This window comes from Nicotiana sylvestris, chromosome 5, assembly GCF_000393655.2.
Source record: "Nicotiana sylvestris chromosome 5, ASM39365v2, whole genome shotgun sequence".
NCBI lineage: Eukaryota > Viridiplantae > Streptophyta > Magnoliopsida > Solanales > Solanaceae > Nicotiana > Nicotiana sylvestris.
The window spans coordinates 74,680,968-74,703,444 of NC_091061.1; the positions used below are offsets into that span (position 1 = coordinate 74,680,968).

The 22,477-nt window shown below is 41.6% G+C and overlaps 1 protein-coding gene across 1 annotated transcript; it reads left to right on the top strand.

Moving 5' to 3' along the window:
• Positions 1 to 8,490: 8,490 nt before the first annotated feature.
• LOC138868833 (uncharacterized) lies at positions 8,491 to 19,986 on the top strand. The gene is made up of 4 exons (XM_070146405.1): positions 8,491 to 8,913; positions 9,787 to 9,867; positions 10,066 to 10,152; positions 19,429 to 19,986. Exons 1-4 carry the CDS (start codon positions 8,491 to 8,493, stop codon positions 19,984 to 19,986), a joined length of 1,149 nt encoding a protein of 382 aa, XP_070002506.1.
• Positions 19,987 to 22,477: the final 2,491 nt, after the last annotated feature.

The window sequence follows — 22,477 nt, forward strand, 5'->3', positions numbered from 1 at the left end:
GCCACTATGGGAAAAATCATCATCATATACCAGCTGATCGGGTGGTGGTGCGTATATAACCCCACAACCTTTTCCATATCCCATATACATATATATACATACACAGATATGCGTATATAATGCCGTTTGAATCATATTTCAGCCACTGCGGGCAACATCATCATCATATACCAGCTGATTAGGTGATGCTGCGTGTATAACGTCGTAACCTTATCCTACATCCCATATACATATATTTACATATATACGCGTATATAACGCCATCTGGTCATGCGTCAATGCACATGTATGAAATGCATGAAAAATACGTAATAATCTCAATATTCCTTCCGGATAAATTTTTCCAACTGCATAGTATTCTGAGACCCATGAGCAGAAGATAATAATATTTTTCATGTGGAGTCAAGAATATAAACACCCCTACTATTTCTATGAATAGAGTAATTTATAGAAAACTGTGTATTTGCTCGTTTCTTCAGTATAATTTGGAACATGGCAAAAGAAAGAAGGGAGTGCCTTAACATGCCTGCTTCTTGAATTGTTTGAACGAATCTGCTTCTGCAAAAATATGGACAAAATTCTGCTTGAATCTCTTAAAATTTTGAAACAAAATTTGGTGGCTTCTTCTGAAATTTCAATAGAATTTTTTGAATTGTTGGAGGAAATGATTCTGCCTTTCATGTTTTGTTGGTTTTGAATTTTTGGAAGGAATTTGGATTTTCACGTTTTTTCTTAAAGGCAAAAGATCTTTGAAACATATCCAAGAGTCAGACCAAGTGACTTCCTATTCATTTGTCCAAAATGAATTCAATACGTCAAGTCTTTCCTTTAAAAAAATGACTTATCTTCATGAGTCATAAATGACTTTCCACGTTGGTATCATACTAAGAAGATATGACTCTTAGTCATATGCTTAAATGGTGGTGTACTGCCACGTCTTGGTTTGGGGGATAAGTTTATTAATTTTATCCACTTATTAGTTAATCGGGTAGTGTTTCGTTACCCAGTAATTATTTTATTACCCGCATAATTTAAGAATTATTACAAATTACTTAAAATTCTATTTATTTTCAAAATACTTGATATATACTTTATATATTACACTACCGTGGTCATATGGTACCTTGCATGGTACTAGTTTATAATTATCGGGTATTATCACTCGACCCGTATTTTATTCCAAATTGTCCATTTTCAACGAAACTCATTTTCTTTGACTTGCTTCCCCTTTCACCTTTACGAATTTACTTATTACTTGATTGAAATAGCATAATTCTTATAATCTCCAAATATTTTTTTCCTTGTACTGATGTCAGTTACCTATGACAAATTCAATGTACAACACTACAGGGTGCAACATCGTCGTAATATGACTCCTCACTTCCAGGCTCTCATTAATTTATTTATGGAGTACTTTCATGTACAAAAATATGGGGTGTAACATCATTCCCCCCTTTGGAACATTCGTCCTCGAATGTTGATTGATGCGCTTATTGTCCTCATATCCCATAGCTCTTGCGATTACTTTAGAAGTCCTTTCTCCATCTAGGAAACTGTTATGTGAATAAGTCCAAAGGCTAGGGCATTCCCCCCTTTTAAACCTCTTTCTCACACCACGACTTGTAGTCGTAATCCTTCTAATCTCGTAATTGTTGCTACATTCTATCATGCAACTTTTAAGACTCTAACTTTGTATGCGCGCCTATGCGACTCTTCTTTTCTCTTTCCTCCAGCTTTTAGCCAATCTCTAGGCTTCACTTTATGAACATATACAAAATTATGTCAAGCTATCCCTTTGGGCATCATTAGCTTTACTATATCTAAGTAGGTCATACTATACCATAATTCTTACTTCGATTTATCGTTACTGAAGTCTGCTACCGAACTCCAGGTTACTCTTATTGTTTATCTTATATGCATAAATCTAAATCCTTTAACGCTTCTTCATTACTGTTTATCTTAAGGTTGATGGCCCAGTCTCATCTCGCACTTTGCAACTTTTACCCATCCATTATTGATTCACCTCAATGTTGTTCTACAATCTGCTATTTAAAGACTTGAAATTTCTTACGTAATGTATTGCAGTAGGGCTTACGTTGCATTGAGGAATATTTAAAGTGATTTTCATAATCGTATTTCATAGTGTCTAAATGTGATTCACCTTATGGTGGTATCCTAATTTCGTGCCACCAACGAAATCTTTTCTCCTTCTCTTCTTCTTTTTTAAAAATCTTTATTCAATCGAAGGCCCAAACGTCATCCTATACCTATCACAATTATACCCTCATTTTATTACCAGGTCAGTATTTCATTCCTTCTAAATGCTATTAATCTTAGACTCCTTTGAGTTCATTAAGGCTATAGTGAGCTTTGTATAACATAGAGAAACTGTCTTCTCTTCTTGTTTTCATGGCCTTAATCCTAAAGACTTATCCATTCTCGTCACCTTTTCACTTGCCTTTCCTCATACTCATGTTTCCTTAAAACTTTGTCGCTCTACTATACTTTAGCTTGCGACCCATACATATTCATTTATAAACTTTCCTTCAACTTGCTTGCACCACAGATTTCCTTATGTTATTCTGGAACGTCAAGCGAGACATCACATCGTCTCCAACTTTTCTATATTCTCTTAACTATATCTCTTAGTACTTAGAAACCATAGGCTGGAAGACATGTCGCCGACGATGCTGCTATCGTTCTTGGTTATTGGATCCCCGTGCTTATAACCTTCTATCCGAAGTATGGACTATTTACAACTTTTTGGATTAGAGTAGCTCGTACGTTGTTCATTTTTACCTTACTTGATTAAAATCCGGTATCATATCTTTTATCTCCTTTATAACCTCCCTTCCACCTAAGTGTAATTCACGTCAATGACTTGAAGCTCTATTATAATACTCGCACCTCTGGTATATACACAATCCGGTGGGAGCTTCGTACTGACTTCTTATGAGGCTGGTACTTCTTCTAACTGGCTTCCTTGTAGAGCCATTATATATTATGGTTGTTGTGTTATTTCCCTTGAACATCTGATATTAAGAGTGATTCTGTCATGTTTTCCATCACAACTTCTATAATTTTTCTAGGTCCAATAATCAGACTCTTAATTTACTTAAGTGATCTAATCCTTTAGTTTTCTCTTCCTTCTGATCAGCCTTTACGTAGGCTTAAGCTATCTTTCGATCTGTGGCTCATGGTATTAGTTATTACTTTAGCCTTCCATGGACACTATGGAATATCCATTGACACAATCTTCTAACAATTCATTCCTTTGTTTATGACCTGGGCTTAATTCTTTCTTTTAGCTTATATCGGAATCTTTTATGGCTGTATGATTGTCAACATATATGCTGTATGTATAAAAATCCAAACTCTTGAGTGCGTTCATAACGTCACCAACTCGGGATCATTGATCAAATAATTCCTTTCGTCCCGTCTCAACTTTCTTTTAACATAAGCTATTACCTTTCCTTATCTTTCTTCCCCCTTGTTGCGTGCATACTTAGCTTATCTTAACTCCCAAACATGCCAGAATTTCCGTATAACTCATATGATCTTCGAATACTTCTTTTGATTTTTACTTCTCGTTCACTAGCCACAGTAGATTCCTCTTTCTTATGGAGGATGTACAATGTTGTTGTGAAACTATTGTTTTAAGACTATTTCCTCTTTAGGTCGTTGTGCTTAGGTTGAATCCTTCTTTCTTATTTCCTCAGCTAGTCCTTCACTGTAGTACTTAGGGAGGATTCTCTGACTCTTGTAAAGATGCGAGCTTATTATATCGTATTCCCGATAGAATTTTTGATGTTCGTGCTCACTTGTAATTATCCTCAGTTATTTACCTCCACACTTATTTGCTCGTACGGCTGCTTCTGAACTGAGGTTTTGAATGTCTTCCCAATGAAACTATCTTTTATTTTCGTAACACTCAACCTTTAACTACTCCGACTCTTATTTGAATATATCTCAAGTATTATAATGATATTCTCCGAGGCTGAATTCCCCATGTCGGGTTCTACTATGTTTATCTTACATGATCTGATGATCGTCTGTAGTCTCCTGTTTAGCCATAACTGGGATCTTCCTTACCAATTACTAACTACTCGTTGGCCCATTCTCACATCAATATTCCTCGTAATCTTTCTTTGGTTATTTTTAACTTACTGCTTGTACCAACTCCTTATCTATTACTAACATTTCAGGAAAGAACCTTTACTTCCTCTCCTTGACATCGTATTTGCATAATGTTCTGGAACCGTAACATATACGTAGGCCTTAGATAATTTTAATCTCATCCCTTTTTATCATTTTTTTTGCATTCTTCCTTTATCATTCCATAATTACTAGAACCACTTAATTCTGGCTTAACGCCATATCATTCCATATTCCCCCTTTTTAGGGAGTACTAAAAAGTGGAGCTTTGATGACCTACCTATAGATATTTTAACTCTTCATCTTTGGCATCCTTTTACATTATCGATGACCCTTACTCGCCTTGGGGTAATCCTTATGTACCAAGGATAACAAAATTCCTTAATCGCAATGGTGACACTTACTGTAACTAGCACATACATTCCCTTAAGCTTAACTTTGCTCCCCTTGCTTGCTTTAGGGAAACGTCTTCCTGAATGACCATCCTCTAACTTTCCCATAAATCTTCTTTTATTGTCCTTTCTATTATCGCTGGAACGCGATCTGAAATTCTCATGATGCCGACCGTTATCAAATCACTCAGTCCTCAATTCATGTTTAGTTTATCTTGTTCACTTGCCCATACTGATTTCTATCATTCTGGGGTTTAATTCTCCCTTCTTGTAATCACATTAGAGTTGCGAAATTATTTCTCAAAATAAGGACATGATTGTATGGCCTATACTCTTTTGTTGTCCTAAGGCCTGTCGCTTCTCGTTTCTTCCTTCACTTGACTAAAGATTTTGTAATGCTGTCATCTTTTGATCTACCATCGTCATCTATGTATAACATCTTACTCATAATGCTTCATTAACTCTTTTCTTATTGCCCGCTAACATTTATGCCTATCACTTTATTCTGAAAACTTGAACAAGACATCCTTTTGTTTTTAGCTTCCCTTTGCTCCATCCAATGGCTCTTCAAGTTGCTTAACGCTCTAACTTTACTAGAGATGCGAGCCATACTAAGGTAATATTTATCCCTTTAAAACTTATAGAGCATGTCTTTATTGTACTCATATCTGGCTGCACTATTTCAGAGTGCACCATCTAGGTATCTCATAAAGAGATCTGTTAGCATATTTGCAATATCCTTCGAAAATGTCAACTGCCGTAAACAATTCATCCATCATATCTTCTTATACTACTTCTGTTAATCCCTATAGGGCATATCTGGAATGGGTGCGACCAATTCTATATACCTCTGTTACTATTGAATATAACTCAAAAATCTTATGTTCCTTTGCCTCAATTTTAAACGCTGTTAACCTTCATTAACTGGGCGCCTCGTACCCTTCTTCATCTTGCTTCTTATGCTTGTGGCAACTTGTATTTATCTTCTTAATCTCTCATTGTCTTTCACCATAAAAATGGATAAACATTCTTGCCCTAAGGCTTCTTATCAGGAAGCTTACACCTTTTAGTACACCTATGATCTGCTAAAGACCTCACATTTACTTATCGTAAGCATCATACAAAAATCCAATTCCTCTCACTCAACTATTCCACAACTATCTGTCTTTCCAACCTTCTTTCCGGATGTAGGTATCATCTTATTATGAATAATAATAAAAAAAAGAAATCTCGGAATTTGAATTCTTATAAGTGATATCTACCACACGATCTAGAGTAAGAACAAAGAGTGACAATCCTAAATGCCCTGTAGCCTCCTGCTTATAAGTGTGGTGCACGACACACCCATAAACAAGACTCTACTAGACATGGCTTGTAGACATCCCTAGGAAAGAGCTGCTCTGATACCACTTTTATCACGATCCAAAGAGATGGGCCGCGATGGGCACCCGGTACCTTACTCGACCGATGTACCAACATAACGTTATCTTTCTTATTACATCATCATATACACGTGACATACGGGCCTAACAGGCCAACATAATTATTTATAAACTCAAAACAAAGGCCGAAAAGGCCGTACAATCTTTCACGTATACAAAATATGTCTACAAGCCTCTAAGAGTACATAAATTTCATAAAGGTCGGGATAGAGTCCCGCCATACAAAACAATACATGTCTAATTCATACTAACCAAACAAGCAACTCCGAAGCAAATAGAGAGCACCAACATCTTTCGCTGAGCTGATATCCTACTTGGAGGGCTCTCGACTTGTCTATCAGGACCTGCGGGCATGAAACGCAGCATCCCCAGGAAAAAGGGACGTCAGTACGAATAATGTACCGAGCATGTAAGGCACATAAAATTAGTACATAAGAGACATGGAAGAAATATAGAGTACATGACTCAACCTGTAAGTCTGAATAACTTTGTAAATCATAAATTACTTTTAGCGTCATGCATATGCATATGAATGTCATGTCGTGCATAGGTACATATTTCATTACATCATCTGCCTCTGAGGGCATCCTATCATATCATATCATCCACTTTGGGAAAAATCATCATCGTATACTAGCTGATCAGGTGGTGGTGCGTATATAACGCCATAACCTTTCTCATATCCTATATACATACATATATACGCGTATATAACGCCATTTGAATCATATTTCAGCCACTGCGGGCAACATCATCATTATATACCAACTGATCAAGTGGTGGTGCGTATATAACGCCGTAACCTTTTACCATATCCCATATACATATATTTACATATGTACGCATATATAACGCCATCTGGTCATGGTTCAATGCACATGTATGAAATGCATGAAAAATACATAATAATCTCAATATTCCTTCCGGATAAATTTTTCCAACTGCGTATTATTCTGAGACCCACGAGCAGAAGATAATAATATTTTTCATGTGGAGTCGAGAATATAGACACCCTTACTATTTTTATGAATAGAGTAATTTATAGAAAACTGTGTATTTGCTCATTTCTCCAGTATAATTTGGAATATGCCAAAAGAAAGAAGGGAGGTCCTTATCATACCTGCTTCTTGAATTGTTTGAACGAATCTGCTTCCTCAAAAATATGGACGAAATTCAGCTTGAATCTCTTAAAATTTTGAAATGAAATTTGGTGGCTTCGTCCAAAATTTCAATAGAATTTTTTGAACTGTTGGAGGAAATGATTCTGCCTTTCACGTTTTGTTGGTTTTGAATTTTTGCAAGAAATTTGGATTTTCACGTTTTTTCTTAAAGGCAAAAGGTCTTTGAAACCTATCCAAGAGTGAGACCAAGTGACTTCCTATTCATTTGTCCAAAATGAATTCAATATTTCAAGTCTTTCCTTTAAAAAAAATGACTTATCTTCATGAGTCATAAATGACTTTACACGTTGGTATCATACTAAGAAGATATGACTCTTAGTCATATGCTTAAATGGTACTGCCATGTCTTGGTTTGGGGAAGATGATTTTATTAATTTTATCCACTTATTAGTTAATCTGGTAATGTTTCGTTACCCGGTAATTAATCTATTACCCGCATAATTTAAGAATTATCATAAATTACTTAAAATTCTATTTATTTTCAAAATACTTGATATATACTTTATATATTACACTACCGTGGTCATATGGTACCTTGAATGTTATTAGTTTATAATTATCGGGTATTATCACTCGACTCGTATTTTATTCCAAATCATCCATTTTCAACGAAACTCGTTTTCTTTGACTTGCTTCCCCTTTCACCTTTACGAATTTACTTATTACTTTATTGAAATAGCATAATCCTTATAATCTCCAAATAATCTTTTCCTTGGACTGATGTTAGTTACCTTATGACAAATTCAATGTACAACACTAGAGGGTACAACATTGTCGTAATATAGTACTACGGGACGTGACACCTCACTTCCAGGCTCTCATTAATTTATTTATGGCGTATTTTCATGTACGAAAATATGGGGTGTAACAATGATCTCCCTAGGACGTCTCAACTATACCAGCCGCTTCATAGCACAGTCCATAGTCATATGTGAACCCATCTTCAAGATGTTGAGGAAAGATGCTGAAACAAGTTGGACCGAAGATTGTCAGAGGGCTTTCGACAAAATCAAGGAGTACCTGTCCACACCACCAGTCCTAGTCCCTCTATAACCTAAGAGACCTTTGCTACTCTATCTATCTGTATTAGATGGAGCTTTTGGATGTGTTTTGGGACAACATGACAAGACAGGGAGAAAAGAGCAAATCATGTACTACTTGAGTAAGAAGTTCACACCTTATGACGCATGATATTCTCTGTTGGAACGCACTTGTTGTCCTTTGACTTGGACGGCTCAGAAATTGAAGCATTACTTATATGCATATACCACATATCTCATATCTAGGATGGACCCTCTAAAGTACATCTTTTCGAAGCCCATGCCGACAGGAAAATTAGCCAAATGGCAGATACTGTTAAGTGAGTTCGATATGGTCTATGTAACTCAGAAGGAGGTCAAAGGACAAGCATTGACAGTCCATCTTGCTGAAAATCCTGTGGGAGGAGAATACGAATCCTTGAATACATATTTTCCTGATGAAAAAGTGTCATTCGTAGGAGAATATATTAATGAAACATACGACGGTTGGAGGATGTTCTTTGATGGAGTTGAAAAATTCAAAGGAGGGGGCATTGGAGCGGTTTTGGTATTAGAAACAGGTCAACACTACCCTGTATCTGTGAAGCTCAGGTTTCCATGCACCAATAATATGGAAGACTATGAGGCTTGCATCATGGGGCTCAATCTGGCCATCGATATGAATATACAAGAGTTATTGGTGATTGGAGATTTGGATCTTCTGGTACATCAGTGTATGCGGCGAAATCAAAGGGTCTGATTTCTTGCTTTTAGTTCATTTCAGGAGAATGCCTCGAGGCCTCGAGGATGCAAAGCTGTGATCGAGTTCCCTCTCTCGAAGCTCGTCAAGGCCCGACCTAAAGGGGATGCTGATTGAGGTTAGAGTAAAAATGGGGAATTCCCAAAGCACGCGACTAAGACTAACAAAGCCGGCCTATCCACAACATGTATCAAGGTGTCACGTCTAGCCGTCCCATCTCCATACCTTTACAATTAATGTATTTCATACTATGTTGGGATACCCCTCCTATATAAAGGGTATCCTTACCACTTTGTAAAGGGCGACTGTTGCTCCAACTATTCCACACGAAATATATAAGAACTCTTTCTTTTCTCACTAATATATTCTCTCGGCACTATTGTTATTGCTTACTACCTTCGTACTCATTCTTCATTTATTGCTTGTTATTGGCCATAAAGAGCCTCCTTTAAATATATTCTGGCTGTTAGCCATCTCCCAATTATCCCTGATAGCTCGAGCTCGAGCCCGAGCCCCAACATCGACCTCGAGGCCCCTCATCGGTCGGTCCGAGGCCTGAATAGCTAACTCCTCGGTTTGATTATAACTCTGTTTTATTTCGTATTTCATCTTTAAGCTTCACATATCTAGCATCAACTGCTTAAACAACTAGCATAAAAATAGATCACATATTTTTAGTGTCCCATCAACAAATTTAATTGTTATTACCATTTTCACGGTAATCAGTTTGGCGCCCACCGTGGGGCTAAAAATAATAGTGATTATTTTCTTACTGGTTTCATTGCACAACGCAAGTTATCTTTCACACTTTTTCATGTCCAAGATCTTCGATTTCAGGTCAAAATGTCTGGCTCAGTGAACAGAGTTCAGAACGACAACATTGAAAACCACGGAGAAAATGATGTGGTTGTTCCAATTGTTGGCATGCCACCACAGAACCCCGATAACGCACTTTGACCGATTCCAGCGTATGCGAGTTCGCAAGATGCACAACAGGTCAACGAAACCTCACACACCAATAGGAGCATACAATATGGTGACCAACATGAAGCCCAAAAAACTCCAGCTCTAGAAGAACTGGAAGTTAGTCTTCATGTTATTTTTGAAATGTTGCAGGCACAACGACTGGCTATCACTCAGCTGCAAAGCCACCCGAAGACTTCTAGCACAATAACACCGGAAGCTACTCCCCAAGATGAACAGGTACCGAAGAGATATAGCAACAACGGCTCGGTAGCGGATCCTACCATCGTAAAAATGCTCGGGGACCTCTCCAAAAGGATCTAGTCGGGCGAGAGAATGATAGCATCCAATGACAAGAAGGTCGAAACATATAACTCCAGGTTCGATCAAATCCTGGGCGCACCCTCGGTCCTGAAAGGTGTAGATTCGAAGAAGTTCTTGCAATGGCCGTTACCAGAGGAAACGGCTCCGAAACCCATTCCAAAGAAGTTCAGAATGCCAGAACTCCCAAAATACAACGGGACCTCAGATCCCAAGGAACACATCACTGCCTATACGTGCACAGTAAAGGGCAATAACATAAAGGGCGACGAGATCAAGTCCGTCATACTGAAGAAGTTTGGAGAAACGCTCTCAAAGGGAGCCATGATGAGGTACAACAACCTAGCTCACAACTCCATAGACGTATTCACCATGCTAGCGGACCCCTTCATAAGGGCACACGCCGGTGCCATCAAAGTAGCAACAAGGAAGTCCGATGTATTCAAGATTAAGTTGAGGGAGAATGAAATTCTGTGAGAATTCGTATCTCGCTTCCAAACGGAATGAATGGAACCACCCCCGGTCTCTGACGATTGGGTGGTACAGGCCTTCACTCAAGGCCTGAATGAACGAAGCTTAGTAGCCTCAAGACAACTAAAAAAGAATTTGATCAAGTATCCCACCGTAACCTGGTTGGACGTCCACAACCGGTACCAGTCAAAGATCAGGGTCGCGGATGATCAACTGAAAGCACCCTCGGGCTCAGTATACCTGAGCAGACTCCTGGTGACGGAGTTGAAACTAGACAAAGAGAGGTATCAACCGTACCTCGAAGATAATAGGAATGCCCCGAGATGCAATCCGCCCCGCAACGATCGATTGGTGAACCGAGAATAGAACACTCGGGGACTCATCAACAGAGGCGTATTCGACGGGACCACGGGGCAAATGGGGGAACCTCGCCTATCAGAATACAACTTCAACGTCGAAGTATCTGACATCATACTCACCATCAGCAAAACCAAGGACAGAAAATATCCCAAGCCTAATACGCATAATACGCATGGCCATAGGACCGAAGATTGCCACCAGCTCTGAAAGGAAATAGCTAGGCTACTCAATAAAAGTCACCGTTGAGAATTTTTGAGCAATCGGGCTAAAGTTCAGTTCTAATAAAGAGAGACGGCCAAGAACAACGAAGAAAATGAGCCACAACATGTTATCCACATAATATTAGAGGGGCGTCAACACTCCCCAAGAACCTGTTATGAGGAGAACAAAGGTATTCATCACTAGAGAAAAATGAACCTGGGGATACATACCCGAAGATGCCTTCACATTCAGCGAGGAAGGCTCTGAAAGCTCTCCCCAACCTCATAACAACACACTGGTAACCTCTTTCTTCATTCATTCATTTTGAATAAAACATGCGCTTATGAATCCAGGTTGCTCGACCAACGTTATCAGGTCGATAGTAATAGAGCAGCTCGGACTTCTAGACCAAATCGTGCCCGCCTCTCGAATCCTTAACGGATTCAACATGGCTATCGAAATAACGAGGAGAGGCCACTCTCCAAGTCAGCGTGGTCGGCACGGCCCAGAACGCCAAATTCCATGTCACCGAAGGAGACATGAGGTATAACGCCTTATTCGGATGGCCATGGATACACTTCATAAAAGCGATACCATCCACTCTTCGCCAGATGGTCTGCGAGGAACAACACGCGTCAAGGGAAGTGTTCGTGGGACATAACATAGAGCCGGCACTAATATCTCCACTCTCAAAAGATCCAAAGGATAATCGAACTACATCTTCGGCTAAGCCTGATTAAACACAATGGAGGACCGTACCGAGTCCTCACTCCAAACATTAGGGACACATTAGACCTCGAAATATCGCCGGTGCATCCCATAATAAGGTAAGACCACCTCCCCCTTTCATTATTTTGCACTAACCCATATGCAGACGCCCAATTAGGGCAGTCGAAAGTGCTAATCCAACCCGAATATCTCAAGGCCTTAACGACATCCATTGCACTCTTTTTCTTTGACCGAGCTTTTGTCCCAAAGAGGGTTTCACCGGCAAGGTTTTTAATGAGGCAACGTCCACGCGCTACCTAAGGAGGATCCAACAAGCATACGAGGCTTCTTTTGCAATCAACACCGAACACTGGAGGGCACCCCCTTGAGAGGTCATCCACTCAGAAGAACCAGGGAATGACAAACAAGGTTCCAATAGGAAATGATGTACCGGGCCAAACGGTCACATGAACCGTGTCCACATAAGCCGAGTTCACAGCGACGAAACAACATGTACTTATGCCAAACCGTCAAAGAATATCTTTCTCCAAAGCATCTCGTACTCCAAAAGAAATTCAGCATTTTCACAGCAAAGATCCCTCCACCGAGAACGCCCCGAAGTACTCGGAGACTAGCGTTAATAACTCGGCACCCGCAAGACCTCAGGGTTAGAACTCCATACTTATAAGCCCTCAATGAGGCAGCACGGAAATCACAGAACATCTCCAAAAGGGAAAATGTCCCAAACATTCGGAGACTGGCATCGCAAACTCAGAAACCATATGACCCTAGGGTCGGAATCTCCAAGATCATAAGCCCTTAATGAGGCAATTCTGAGTTCGCGAGTAACAACCCCCGAGCCTAAGAAAACTTGATGACTCGGAGACTATCGCCAATCGCCATTCATTTAAAAACACAAGGCCATAAGACCCCAAACGGGAAGACTCAATCTAGTAAGACCTCAAGAAAGGCATGAATCATACTTGTACCAAGTATCAACAAAACTGTAAGACCTCAAGCAAGGCATGAATCATACTTGTACCAAGTATCAACAAAACTGTAAGACCTCAAAAGGCATGAATATTTTGTAAGACCTTACTATAGGCATAAACTCAATCCCGAAGTTTAGGCTATATGTCGCATTTGTTAGATTCTTGAAACGGCATACCCTCGATATAGATGCCTAAACAACTACACTGGGGATCAAACATGGCTCGACCAAACAAAAATGACTACGGTCATACGACTGTACCAGCCAAATTAACGCGACTCAGGGATGCCCAATCGTCGCTACAAAATCATAGGCCATTACTTCAAATCTACTTCGAAAAGAACCGGTTAAACAGGCTACCCTCGACAGGCAAAAGAGCTTTGACCATGTTAGTTCCAAATCACAAGGCTTTGAGCTACTCAGCCTACGAGCTAAACCTTCCGATGTGCTCAAACATTGCCGCAAACAACTTGAAATCAAGGTTCTTCCCGAACCGACAACCGATCAGGCAAAATCATTTCAACAAGTCCTTAACGAGAGGAAAACAAAGCCTACATATGCCTATGGGCAAAGCATAAGAGCCATTGTCGCCATCCTAATGAGCCTCATGACCACACACTAAAAGGTCGCAACGACCAAAAGCGTAACAGCCACTGCCGCCAGCTGAAAATTTGAAAGCTTGAGGGTCAAAATGAGCTTGAGTTGTAAACTAATTCGGAGAACGAACCCAAAATAGCTAACTATACATGCCTAAGGGCAAGGCATAAGAGCTGATGTCGCCAGCCCACGCAGAAACAAAAGCTTGAGGGTTGAATGAGCTCCAGTCGAAGCCCAACTCGTAGACTAAACCCAAGATAGTTGAGCAAAAGCGTAAGAGCTCTAACGCCAGTTTACACTAAAGGTTGCATCGACCAAGCGCGTAAGAGCCTCCCGGCCTGCCGAATGAGCCCCAGGACCATATCACGAATCTAAGAATTCTCACCATCTCTGAAACCAGTCCACCTTGTCAGAAGAAAAGCAGGAAGTGGTACAGAAGAAATAAAACCTCAAGTTTTTCTTTTATTTACAAATGTGGAAAAATGCATTCTCCGTCTACAAGTGCGCTATGAAGTTATCGCATACAAAATGGCAAAGTTTATGCCCCGCCCCTGAGGTCTACGACCTACCCGCCTCATTTTCACTCTCTTCAGTGCCGGAAAGAAATGATCGAGCATCATGCTCGTCCGCCCTCGCTCGCGCCTGCTCTTCCAGGAGAACAAAACCCCTGGCACTGATCTCCTCGAGAACCCTTCTTCGATATTTACGATGAGCATATTCTTTGATCCTCTCTTTACGATCGAGGATCCTCTTCAACTAGACTTGGGCATCGGCAGCTTCCTTCAAATAAATTGCCATCTCCTAATCGGCCTTAGTCCGACTCAGTGCTGCTTCAGTCCGAGCATCAACGATCTTAGCCCTGACCTTCGAAAGTTCAGATTTGAGCTTTGTGATCATATCCTCTTGGACTAAAGCATTATCACGAGATAAGTAGAGTTGGGCCTTGACGGCAGGAACTTTAGCCAATGTACTTTCCTCCTCCAAAGCTTGAGTCTACACTTGAGCTCTTAGCTCGCCATAGTCGTTCCTGATTCGATCTGCTTCACCCCTAAGGCATTCCAGGGCCTTCGTCTTTTTTTGCAGCTGGGATATACGAAGAGTTAACCTGAGAAGTTAAAAGGCGAAATGCATACCTGCCCGGGATGGGAAATTACCTACTCCGTCAAATAGCTCTAATAATTTGATCTCCGGTACGCCCTATATCGCCAGTGTGTCAACTCAACTTCCTTCTCCTCGCAAAGGAGCCCAAAGTACCTACCCTCATCCAGAGCTTTCCGGAGTCTAGCCCCATGATGAAGCAGCTCAGACCTAATCCTGTCAAAGGCCTACAAAAGAAACACTCGATAAGGAAGGGAAGACACAAGATTTGGAAGGCATGCACGAAAGCTCACTGCAAAGTGAAGTCGGTGGACTTCCTCGAAGGTCGAGCACACCTCTGTCAATCTAGTCCCCTCGTCCATAGAAGAATCAACCCCGGCCGAAGCACGATCACTCGGAGTAACCACCTCTCCACAACCGGAAACTTCGACCGCAGCAGGCTCAGATGATGTTTTCTCCTAAAAGACTCGGCCCTGTTTCGCTCTGTTGAGAGTACCATCGCACTACAAATGCATATCCCGTTTATTATTGTCGTCTTTCATCTCAGAAGCTGGCAACCCCTCCCCCAATCCAGAGGAGCACAACCTCGCCTTTGGAGACCCTCTGATACCTACGACGACAAGGTTAATGCATGAAAAGGGGTAAATGTCCTCCCAAATGTACGAGGGACAAAGAAAAAGCAGCATACACACATACCATGGTATTTTGCTTCCCATCTACCCCTGGCCACAGCTAGCCACCTACGCTCGTCACAGGTCGAATGGGTCGTTAGCTTTCAGACCCAACCAGGCAGATTAGGAACTTCGCCCGGCGCCCATGAAATTGCTGCAGAAAAGGAGGAAAACATGATTACTAAACTAGCATCCGCCACGAGCAAATCTAAGAAAGCACGAGATGCTCCACTCACACGTATAATTCCATTCCTCGGGGAAAGTCATAAGCTCCACAGGGATAACGTCAGCCGTCTGGTCTCGGACGAACCGACTAATCCACTCTCGATATCCATCTTCCTCATCATCAACAACAAAGGTCGTGGACGAACTGCACTATAAGGTTAGCATACCTCGATGATGAAAGGGCCGGTACAGCCAAACAAGATAATTGAGCATGAATTCAAGCCCTGACTTCTCCGCAAAGAACCCCAACATCAGCACTATTCGGCAAAACGACGGATGTATCTGCACCAAAGCAACCCGATACTTTAAACATAAATTGAGCACGACCCTATCAAGGGGCCTAGTGTGAAAAGGGTACAAGTACACATTCAGGATGAGTCCGTGATACCCTCATCCGGGGGATCCACAGTCTTTCCTCACTAGCTCAAGGTGCTCCTCTCTTATCGAAGACATAGTCTTCAAAGTGAACTTTCGTGGATCCTGAGCACTGGGAGTGGAACTCTCCCCTCTCTGCCGGGCAAACCCTGAAGTAGCAGTCATGGCTATGGCAGAACTAGCAAACTAGAGCGGGAACCTACGCAAACGCTTTGGTGATAAGGTAACAAAGGCTTCGATACTGAAACAAAAGGATAGCTATTTAAAAATGGGATCTCCCACGAAGCGAAAGAAACCCCATATATATGTGGGGAAACACCAACAGTCCACCTACCTAAGTTAGGACGCGGGAGGCCAATGACTTCAATACGAGTTCCGAGGTGGTACCCGACCTCAAGGATCTCCATCAAAAAAGTTAGGCTTCAAGAGGCCACAATCCTGAGGTGATACCCGACCTTGAGGACCTCCATCAAAGAGAAGTCAAGCTTCAAAAATCAACCACGTCATCTCCAATCCCAAGGTGGTACCCAACCTTGAGGGTTCCTCTCAAGAAGAAAAGTAAGCACTTCGAGCTTCGTCCATGAGGGCTCGACCTCAAGACATCACCTAAATATGGGTAACCCCTCCTCAGGGACCTACCTTCAACACCTTAAAAGGTTATCTACATCAAGTTCAAAGTAAATCTCCAGGTGCCTGAAGCTGACCCTCACCTAGAGACCACTCTAAAAAATTTCAAGGTTCGATGTGCTATCTTCATATGACTCGAGGGTCCCGATGACCCGAGTCTATCAGACCATTTTAGGCTTGGTCCAAGGAACAATGGTGGGCTCGGAAAGGAGCTATTTCTATAGACCAAAGATCGGAAGGAACACTCGCATCCAAGTGAGATATTGACAATCGTCAACAGAGGCATACATTCAGAACCCCTGCAAGTGCACAAGAATATGGCAAGTATCAAAGGCAAAAGTCAAGAAAATATCTTTATATTCACAAACATTTGTTTACAACGATCCTCGTGGGGTCCTTACATATGATTTCAAAAGCCCGCAAGGGGTCATTACACAGAAATGAAGAAACAAAGGGGGGCACACACATAGTAAAAGCCTAGAGCCTAGTCTACTCTCGAAGGTCCACCTCTTGCAACAATGCCTTCGAAAATCCTCTCTTCGGGCATGCATCATCAAACACAATATCTTCCGAAGTGATGTCTCCTCAGAAGCCTTATCTCGGCCTTCCACACTGATATCCCCAAAGGATATGTCGAGAAGAGGGAGGGATCAAAATATGCCGTAGCTCGCCAAAGGTCGAGGACCCTCACTGGCCAAGAAAAACTCGGAGAGACAACAGACCTGGCGAATGTCGGGCTCACTTACACGGCTACTTTAAATCCACTTCTTGGGATATTAAGCCGTGCAAACTACTAGCCCGGGGCGAAGCGCCACGCCGAGCCGGGGTATGGAGGTGAGCAATGGTGTATAATACGAGCCCCCTCTTGAGAAGCGGTGTATAATCCAAATATTTCCTCAGGTCGGAGGAAATCATTCCTCTGCTTCATTGTCCCAAGCGGAGGAGATGACAATAACAAGAACATGAAAACAACATAATCTCGCTCGACCAGAGAAGGTCCGAAAGATAGGCCACCACGCGGCCGATGGGAATGCTTCCAAACAACCTTAAGACCGTGAACCCTAAACATGGTAATCAACAATAGAGAGAGATGGCGAGAAGAAAGGGGTGAATGAATAGAGGAAGTCAATTGGATAGAAAAATAACGCCAGAATGCCCCCATTTATAGGAGATAATGACACTGTCATCAATTCCTTTGGAAGACTAACTGGCGGGTGCAATTACTGCGTTCTTGAATAACTGAATCGATGCCAGTACTATCACTTTGAAGAACGGGAGTCGATAGTGCATTGAATGGCGTCGAAAAAACAAGTCCCTAGGATGTTCAACTTATCATGAAAATTCACGCCATCGATTGCATCATTAGCATGACATCGTCACGGGAAGCCCGGGGAGTCAGATATCAAAATTGTTTCCCATCGATTCGTAGTAGGAAACGCGAAGACTATCTGTATGTGGCGAAATTAGAGGGTCCGATTTCTTGCTTTTAGTTCATTGCAGAAGAATGCCTCAAGGCCTCGAGGATGCAAAGCCATGACTTGGTTCCCTCCCTCGAAGCTCGTCGAGGCCTGACCTAAAGTGGATGCCGATCAAGGTTAGAGTAAAAATGGGGAATTCCCAAAGCACGTGGCTAAGTCGGACAAAGCCGGCCTATCCAAACCCTGTATCAAGGTGTCACGTCTAGCCGTCCCATCTCCATACCTTTATATTTAATCTATTTCATACTGTGTTGGGATTCCCCTCCTATTTAAAGGGGATCCTTACCACTTTGTAAGGGGCGGCTGTTGCTCCAACTATTCCACACGAAATATACAAGAACTCTTTCTTTTCTCTCTAATATATTCTCCCGACACTATTGCTATTGCTTACTACCTTCGTACTTGTTCTTTATTTATTGCTTGTTATTGGCCATAAAGAGCCTCCTTTAATTATATTATGGCTGTTAGCCCACTCCCGATTATTCCCGATAGCTCGAGCGCGAGCCCCAGCATCGACCTCGAGGCCCCTCATCGGTCGGTATGAGGCCCGAATAGCTAACTCCTTGGTTTGATTATAACTCTGCTTTATTTCGTATTTCATCTTTAAGCTTCACATCTCTAGCATCAACTACTTAAACAACTAGCATAAAAATAGATCATATATTTTTAGAGCCCCATCAACAAATTTAATTGTTATTACCATTTTTACGGTAAACAATCAGGTTCAAGAAGAATGGGCTACAAAGAACACCAAAATACTTACATACATGCACCTCGTATAGGAATTGATGAAAAGATTCACAAAAATAGAGTTCAAACATGTGCCTAGAATTCTAAATGAGTTTGCAGATGCACTGGCCACTTTGTCATCAATGATTCAACATCCCGACAAGAATTTCACTGGTCCCATCCCTGTAATAATTCACAATCAGCCAGCATATTGTGCCCACGTTGAAGAAGAAATAGACGAGAAGCCTTGGTTTCACAATATCAAAGAATATTTGGCGAAAGGAGAATATCTAGAGCCTGCGAACTAAACTTAGAAATGCACACTTCGGAGGTTTTCCAATCATTTCTTCCAAAGAGAAGGAAACCTATATAGAAGAACCCCTGATTCAGGATTGCTAAGGCGTGTCGATGCAAAAAAAGCTTCTAAGCTACTTGAGGAAATACATGTTGGGACCTGTGGCCCCCATATGAATGGTTTTGTCTTGGCCAAGAAGATTCTTAGGTCCGGTTATTTTTGGATGACCATGGATACAGAGTGAGTCCAGTATGTCCGAAAATTCTACCAATGTTAATTACATGCTGATATGATAAAGGTGCCGCCAAATGAGCTCAATGCAACAAGCTCACCTTGGCCATTCGCTGTCTGAGGAATGGTTGTCATCAGTCCGATCGAGCCCACTGCTTCAAACGGGAACAAGTTTATCTTGGTAGCTATGGATACTTCACCAAATGGGTCAAAGCAGTATCTTACAAGGCAGTAACTAAGAAAGTCGTGGCAGATTTTGTCCGCGACCAGATTGTTTGCTGGTTTGGAGTTCTAGAATCAATCATCACTGACAATGCCTCCAATCTCAACAGTAATCTGATGAAGACCATGTGTGAGCCTTTCAAAATCAAGCACAAGAACTCCACAGCATACAGACCTCAGATGAATGGAGCCGTAGAAGCCACCAACAAGAACATCAAGAAGATACTAAGGAAGATGGTAGAAAACCACAAACAATGGCACGAGAAGTTACCCTTTTCCCTGTTGGGATACCGCATTACAGTCCGCAAATCAACTGGGGCAACTCCCTACTTACTGATTTATTGTACAGAAGTTGTCATCCCAGCAGAGGTAGAGATTCCTTCTTTAAGGATCATGCAGGAAGCCGAACTCAGCGATGCAGAATGGATAAGGAATTACTTTGAGAAACTGGCCCTTATAGATGGAAAAGAATGAATGCAATACACCACAATCAGCTTTATCAGAACAGAATGTCCAGATCTTTCAACAAAAGAGTCAAACCAAGACAATTCGCACCAGGACAGTTGGTGTTAAAGAAGATCTTACCGCATTAAGATGAAGCCAAATGGAAATTCTCTCTCAACTGGCAAGGTCCTTACATGGTTCACCCAGTGCTAACAGGAGGATCACTCATACTCGCAGAAATGGATGGAGAAGTCTGGCTGAAACCAATCAATTCAGAATCAGCAAGAGATACTATGTCTAACTACTTACATTTCTTCACATGATGCAATTGAACTATGCTTGACCTGATTCCTGTTTAAGAGGGGATACATAGGCAGCCTTGTGGGTTCGGTCATATCATAATAAAATTTTCATTTCCCCCCCACCAGAACTAGAAACTGGGGTAGAATTTTGAGGAGCAAGTCCAGCCGACGCCATCGCATGCCAGAAAGTCAGAAATTGGTTAAGAAACTAGGGCAGAATTTTGAGAAGGATTCTCAAAATTCCAATGAAGGTTCAACAAGTTTCGTCACTCGCAAACGGCCGAAAGATCATTTACCAAACTGAGATAGAATTTTGAGGAGGACCCTCAAAATTCTAATACAAAAAAGTTGTAATATCTTTGAAATGTGTTACAATCATCAGTTCATCTAAGCTACTTGATATTTCACTATGATTCCTGAAAATAAATCTATTTTAATCAATAATTGCATATTTTCAAAAACTCTATTTCTGTAATAGCCAGGTGCTACCCAGGCCAACTCAAATAAGGCCTCTAGAGCAGAGCGGAGCAAAGCCAGCATACAGTGGCACGAACCATCCTCCCTTTACAAAACTCATAATTTTCCTTTGGATGTAGGCATGGTGAATATAACAGAAGTATTCGCAAACATACACATATCAAAGTCACCATCAATCAAGCTGCCAAACGCAAATATATCTCCAGCTAAGAAATACCCTACTCTTATTTGCTATATGTTCGCTGCGTAAGGCTAAGCACTACCTTCTCTTTGCATGAGACTAAGCTCTGTCTATATTTTTGCATGAGACTAAGCCCTGCCTCCATGTTTGGATAAGGCTAAGCACTGCCTTCTCTTTGCATGAGACTAAGCCCTGTCTCAAATTTTGCATGAGGCTAAGCCCTGCCTCCACATTTGCATAAGGCTAAGCTCTGCCTTCCACTTGCATGGGACTATGCCTTGTCCCGCATCTTGCATGAGACTAAGCTCCATCTCACATCTTGCATGAGGCTAAGACCTGCCTCCATATTTGAATAAAGCTAAGCATTTCCTTCCCTTTGCATGGGACTAAGCCTTGTCCCCCATCCTGCATGAGACTAAGCTCTGTCTCAGATTAGGCTAAGCCCTGCCTCCATATTTGCATAAGGCTAAGCTCTGCCTTCCACCTATATGGGATTAAGCCCTGTGCCGCATCTTGCATGAGACTATGCTCTGTCTCACATCTTGCATGAGACTAAGCCTTGTCTCCATCCGCATGAGGCTAATCCCTGCCTCCATATTTGCATAAAGTTAAGCATTGCCTTCCGTTTGCATTGGACTATGCCCTATCCCGAATTGTACGTGAGGCTAAGCCCTGCCTCCCTACCTGCATAAGGCTAAGCACTGCCTTCTCTCTGCATGAGAATAAGCCATGTCTCCATCTGCAAGAGGCTAAGCACTGCCTCCATATTTGCATAAGGCTAAGCATTGCCTTCTCATGGGACTAAGCATTCCCTCCTTGCATAAATGTTGTTCTATTCCGGCACTATCTATTTGCTCCCCTTTCGGGCTAAGCTCTACCCTCAACCTCACAAGACTATGCCTTGTCTTGTTTATTTTAGCATTATATTATTATATCTCATGGGCTAAAATATGGCCAACTTGTCCAAAGGCGTTATTGTCTAAAGGCATCATCCTCATAGACAGAAGACACCATGCCATGGCCTAATGATCTCCCAAATTTACATATCATTATTCAAAGGCGTCATGGTTTAGAGGCACCATCCTCATGGCCCGAGAACATCATTTCATGGCCTGCGAATCTCCTATCTCACAATTCATGGCCCAGGACATCATAGTCTAAGGACATCATCCGCACCGTCCAAAGGCAATCTTTCATGGTCCAAAGGGAACTTTCATCACGTTTAAATTCTCGCAGTAATCTATGTACTTGCATTAATCGTATTTTGAGTTTGCAGGTGATCCCGGAGGTAACAATTTTTCAAATAGGAGCAACCTTTGCCCTGGTTTCTTCTCGTACCATTTTTCACTTTGCCATTCATAACCGATTCTCATCAGTTACCCATCCTACCCCGTGATATCCAGCTATCTTCCCTATAATACATCCGATACATTCTAGATTCGCAATCATAATCCATCAGACATTACCCTTCACAAAAGAACCTTTGTGGGAACTGTCTGTCATTCTTATAACAACTCCATCGGCTTCCGCTCGTCATTGGGTCCGGAACTACACACGACCT

Coding starts and splice junctions, on each gene's coding strand:
- LOC138868833 (XM_070146405.1), top strand. CDS start 8,491: ATGCCGACAGGAAAATTAGCCAAATGGCAGATACTGTTAAGTGAGTTC. Junction 8,914..9,786: donor TTGGAGATTTGGATCTTCTG/GTACATCAGTGT, acceptor CTTCGATTTCAG/GTCAAAATGTCTGGCTCAGT. Junction 9,868..10,065: donor ATGATGTGGTTGTTCCAATT/GTTGGCATGCCA, acceptor GAAATGTTGCAG/GCACAACGACTGGCTATCAC.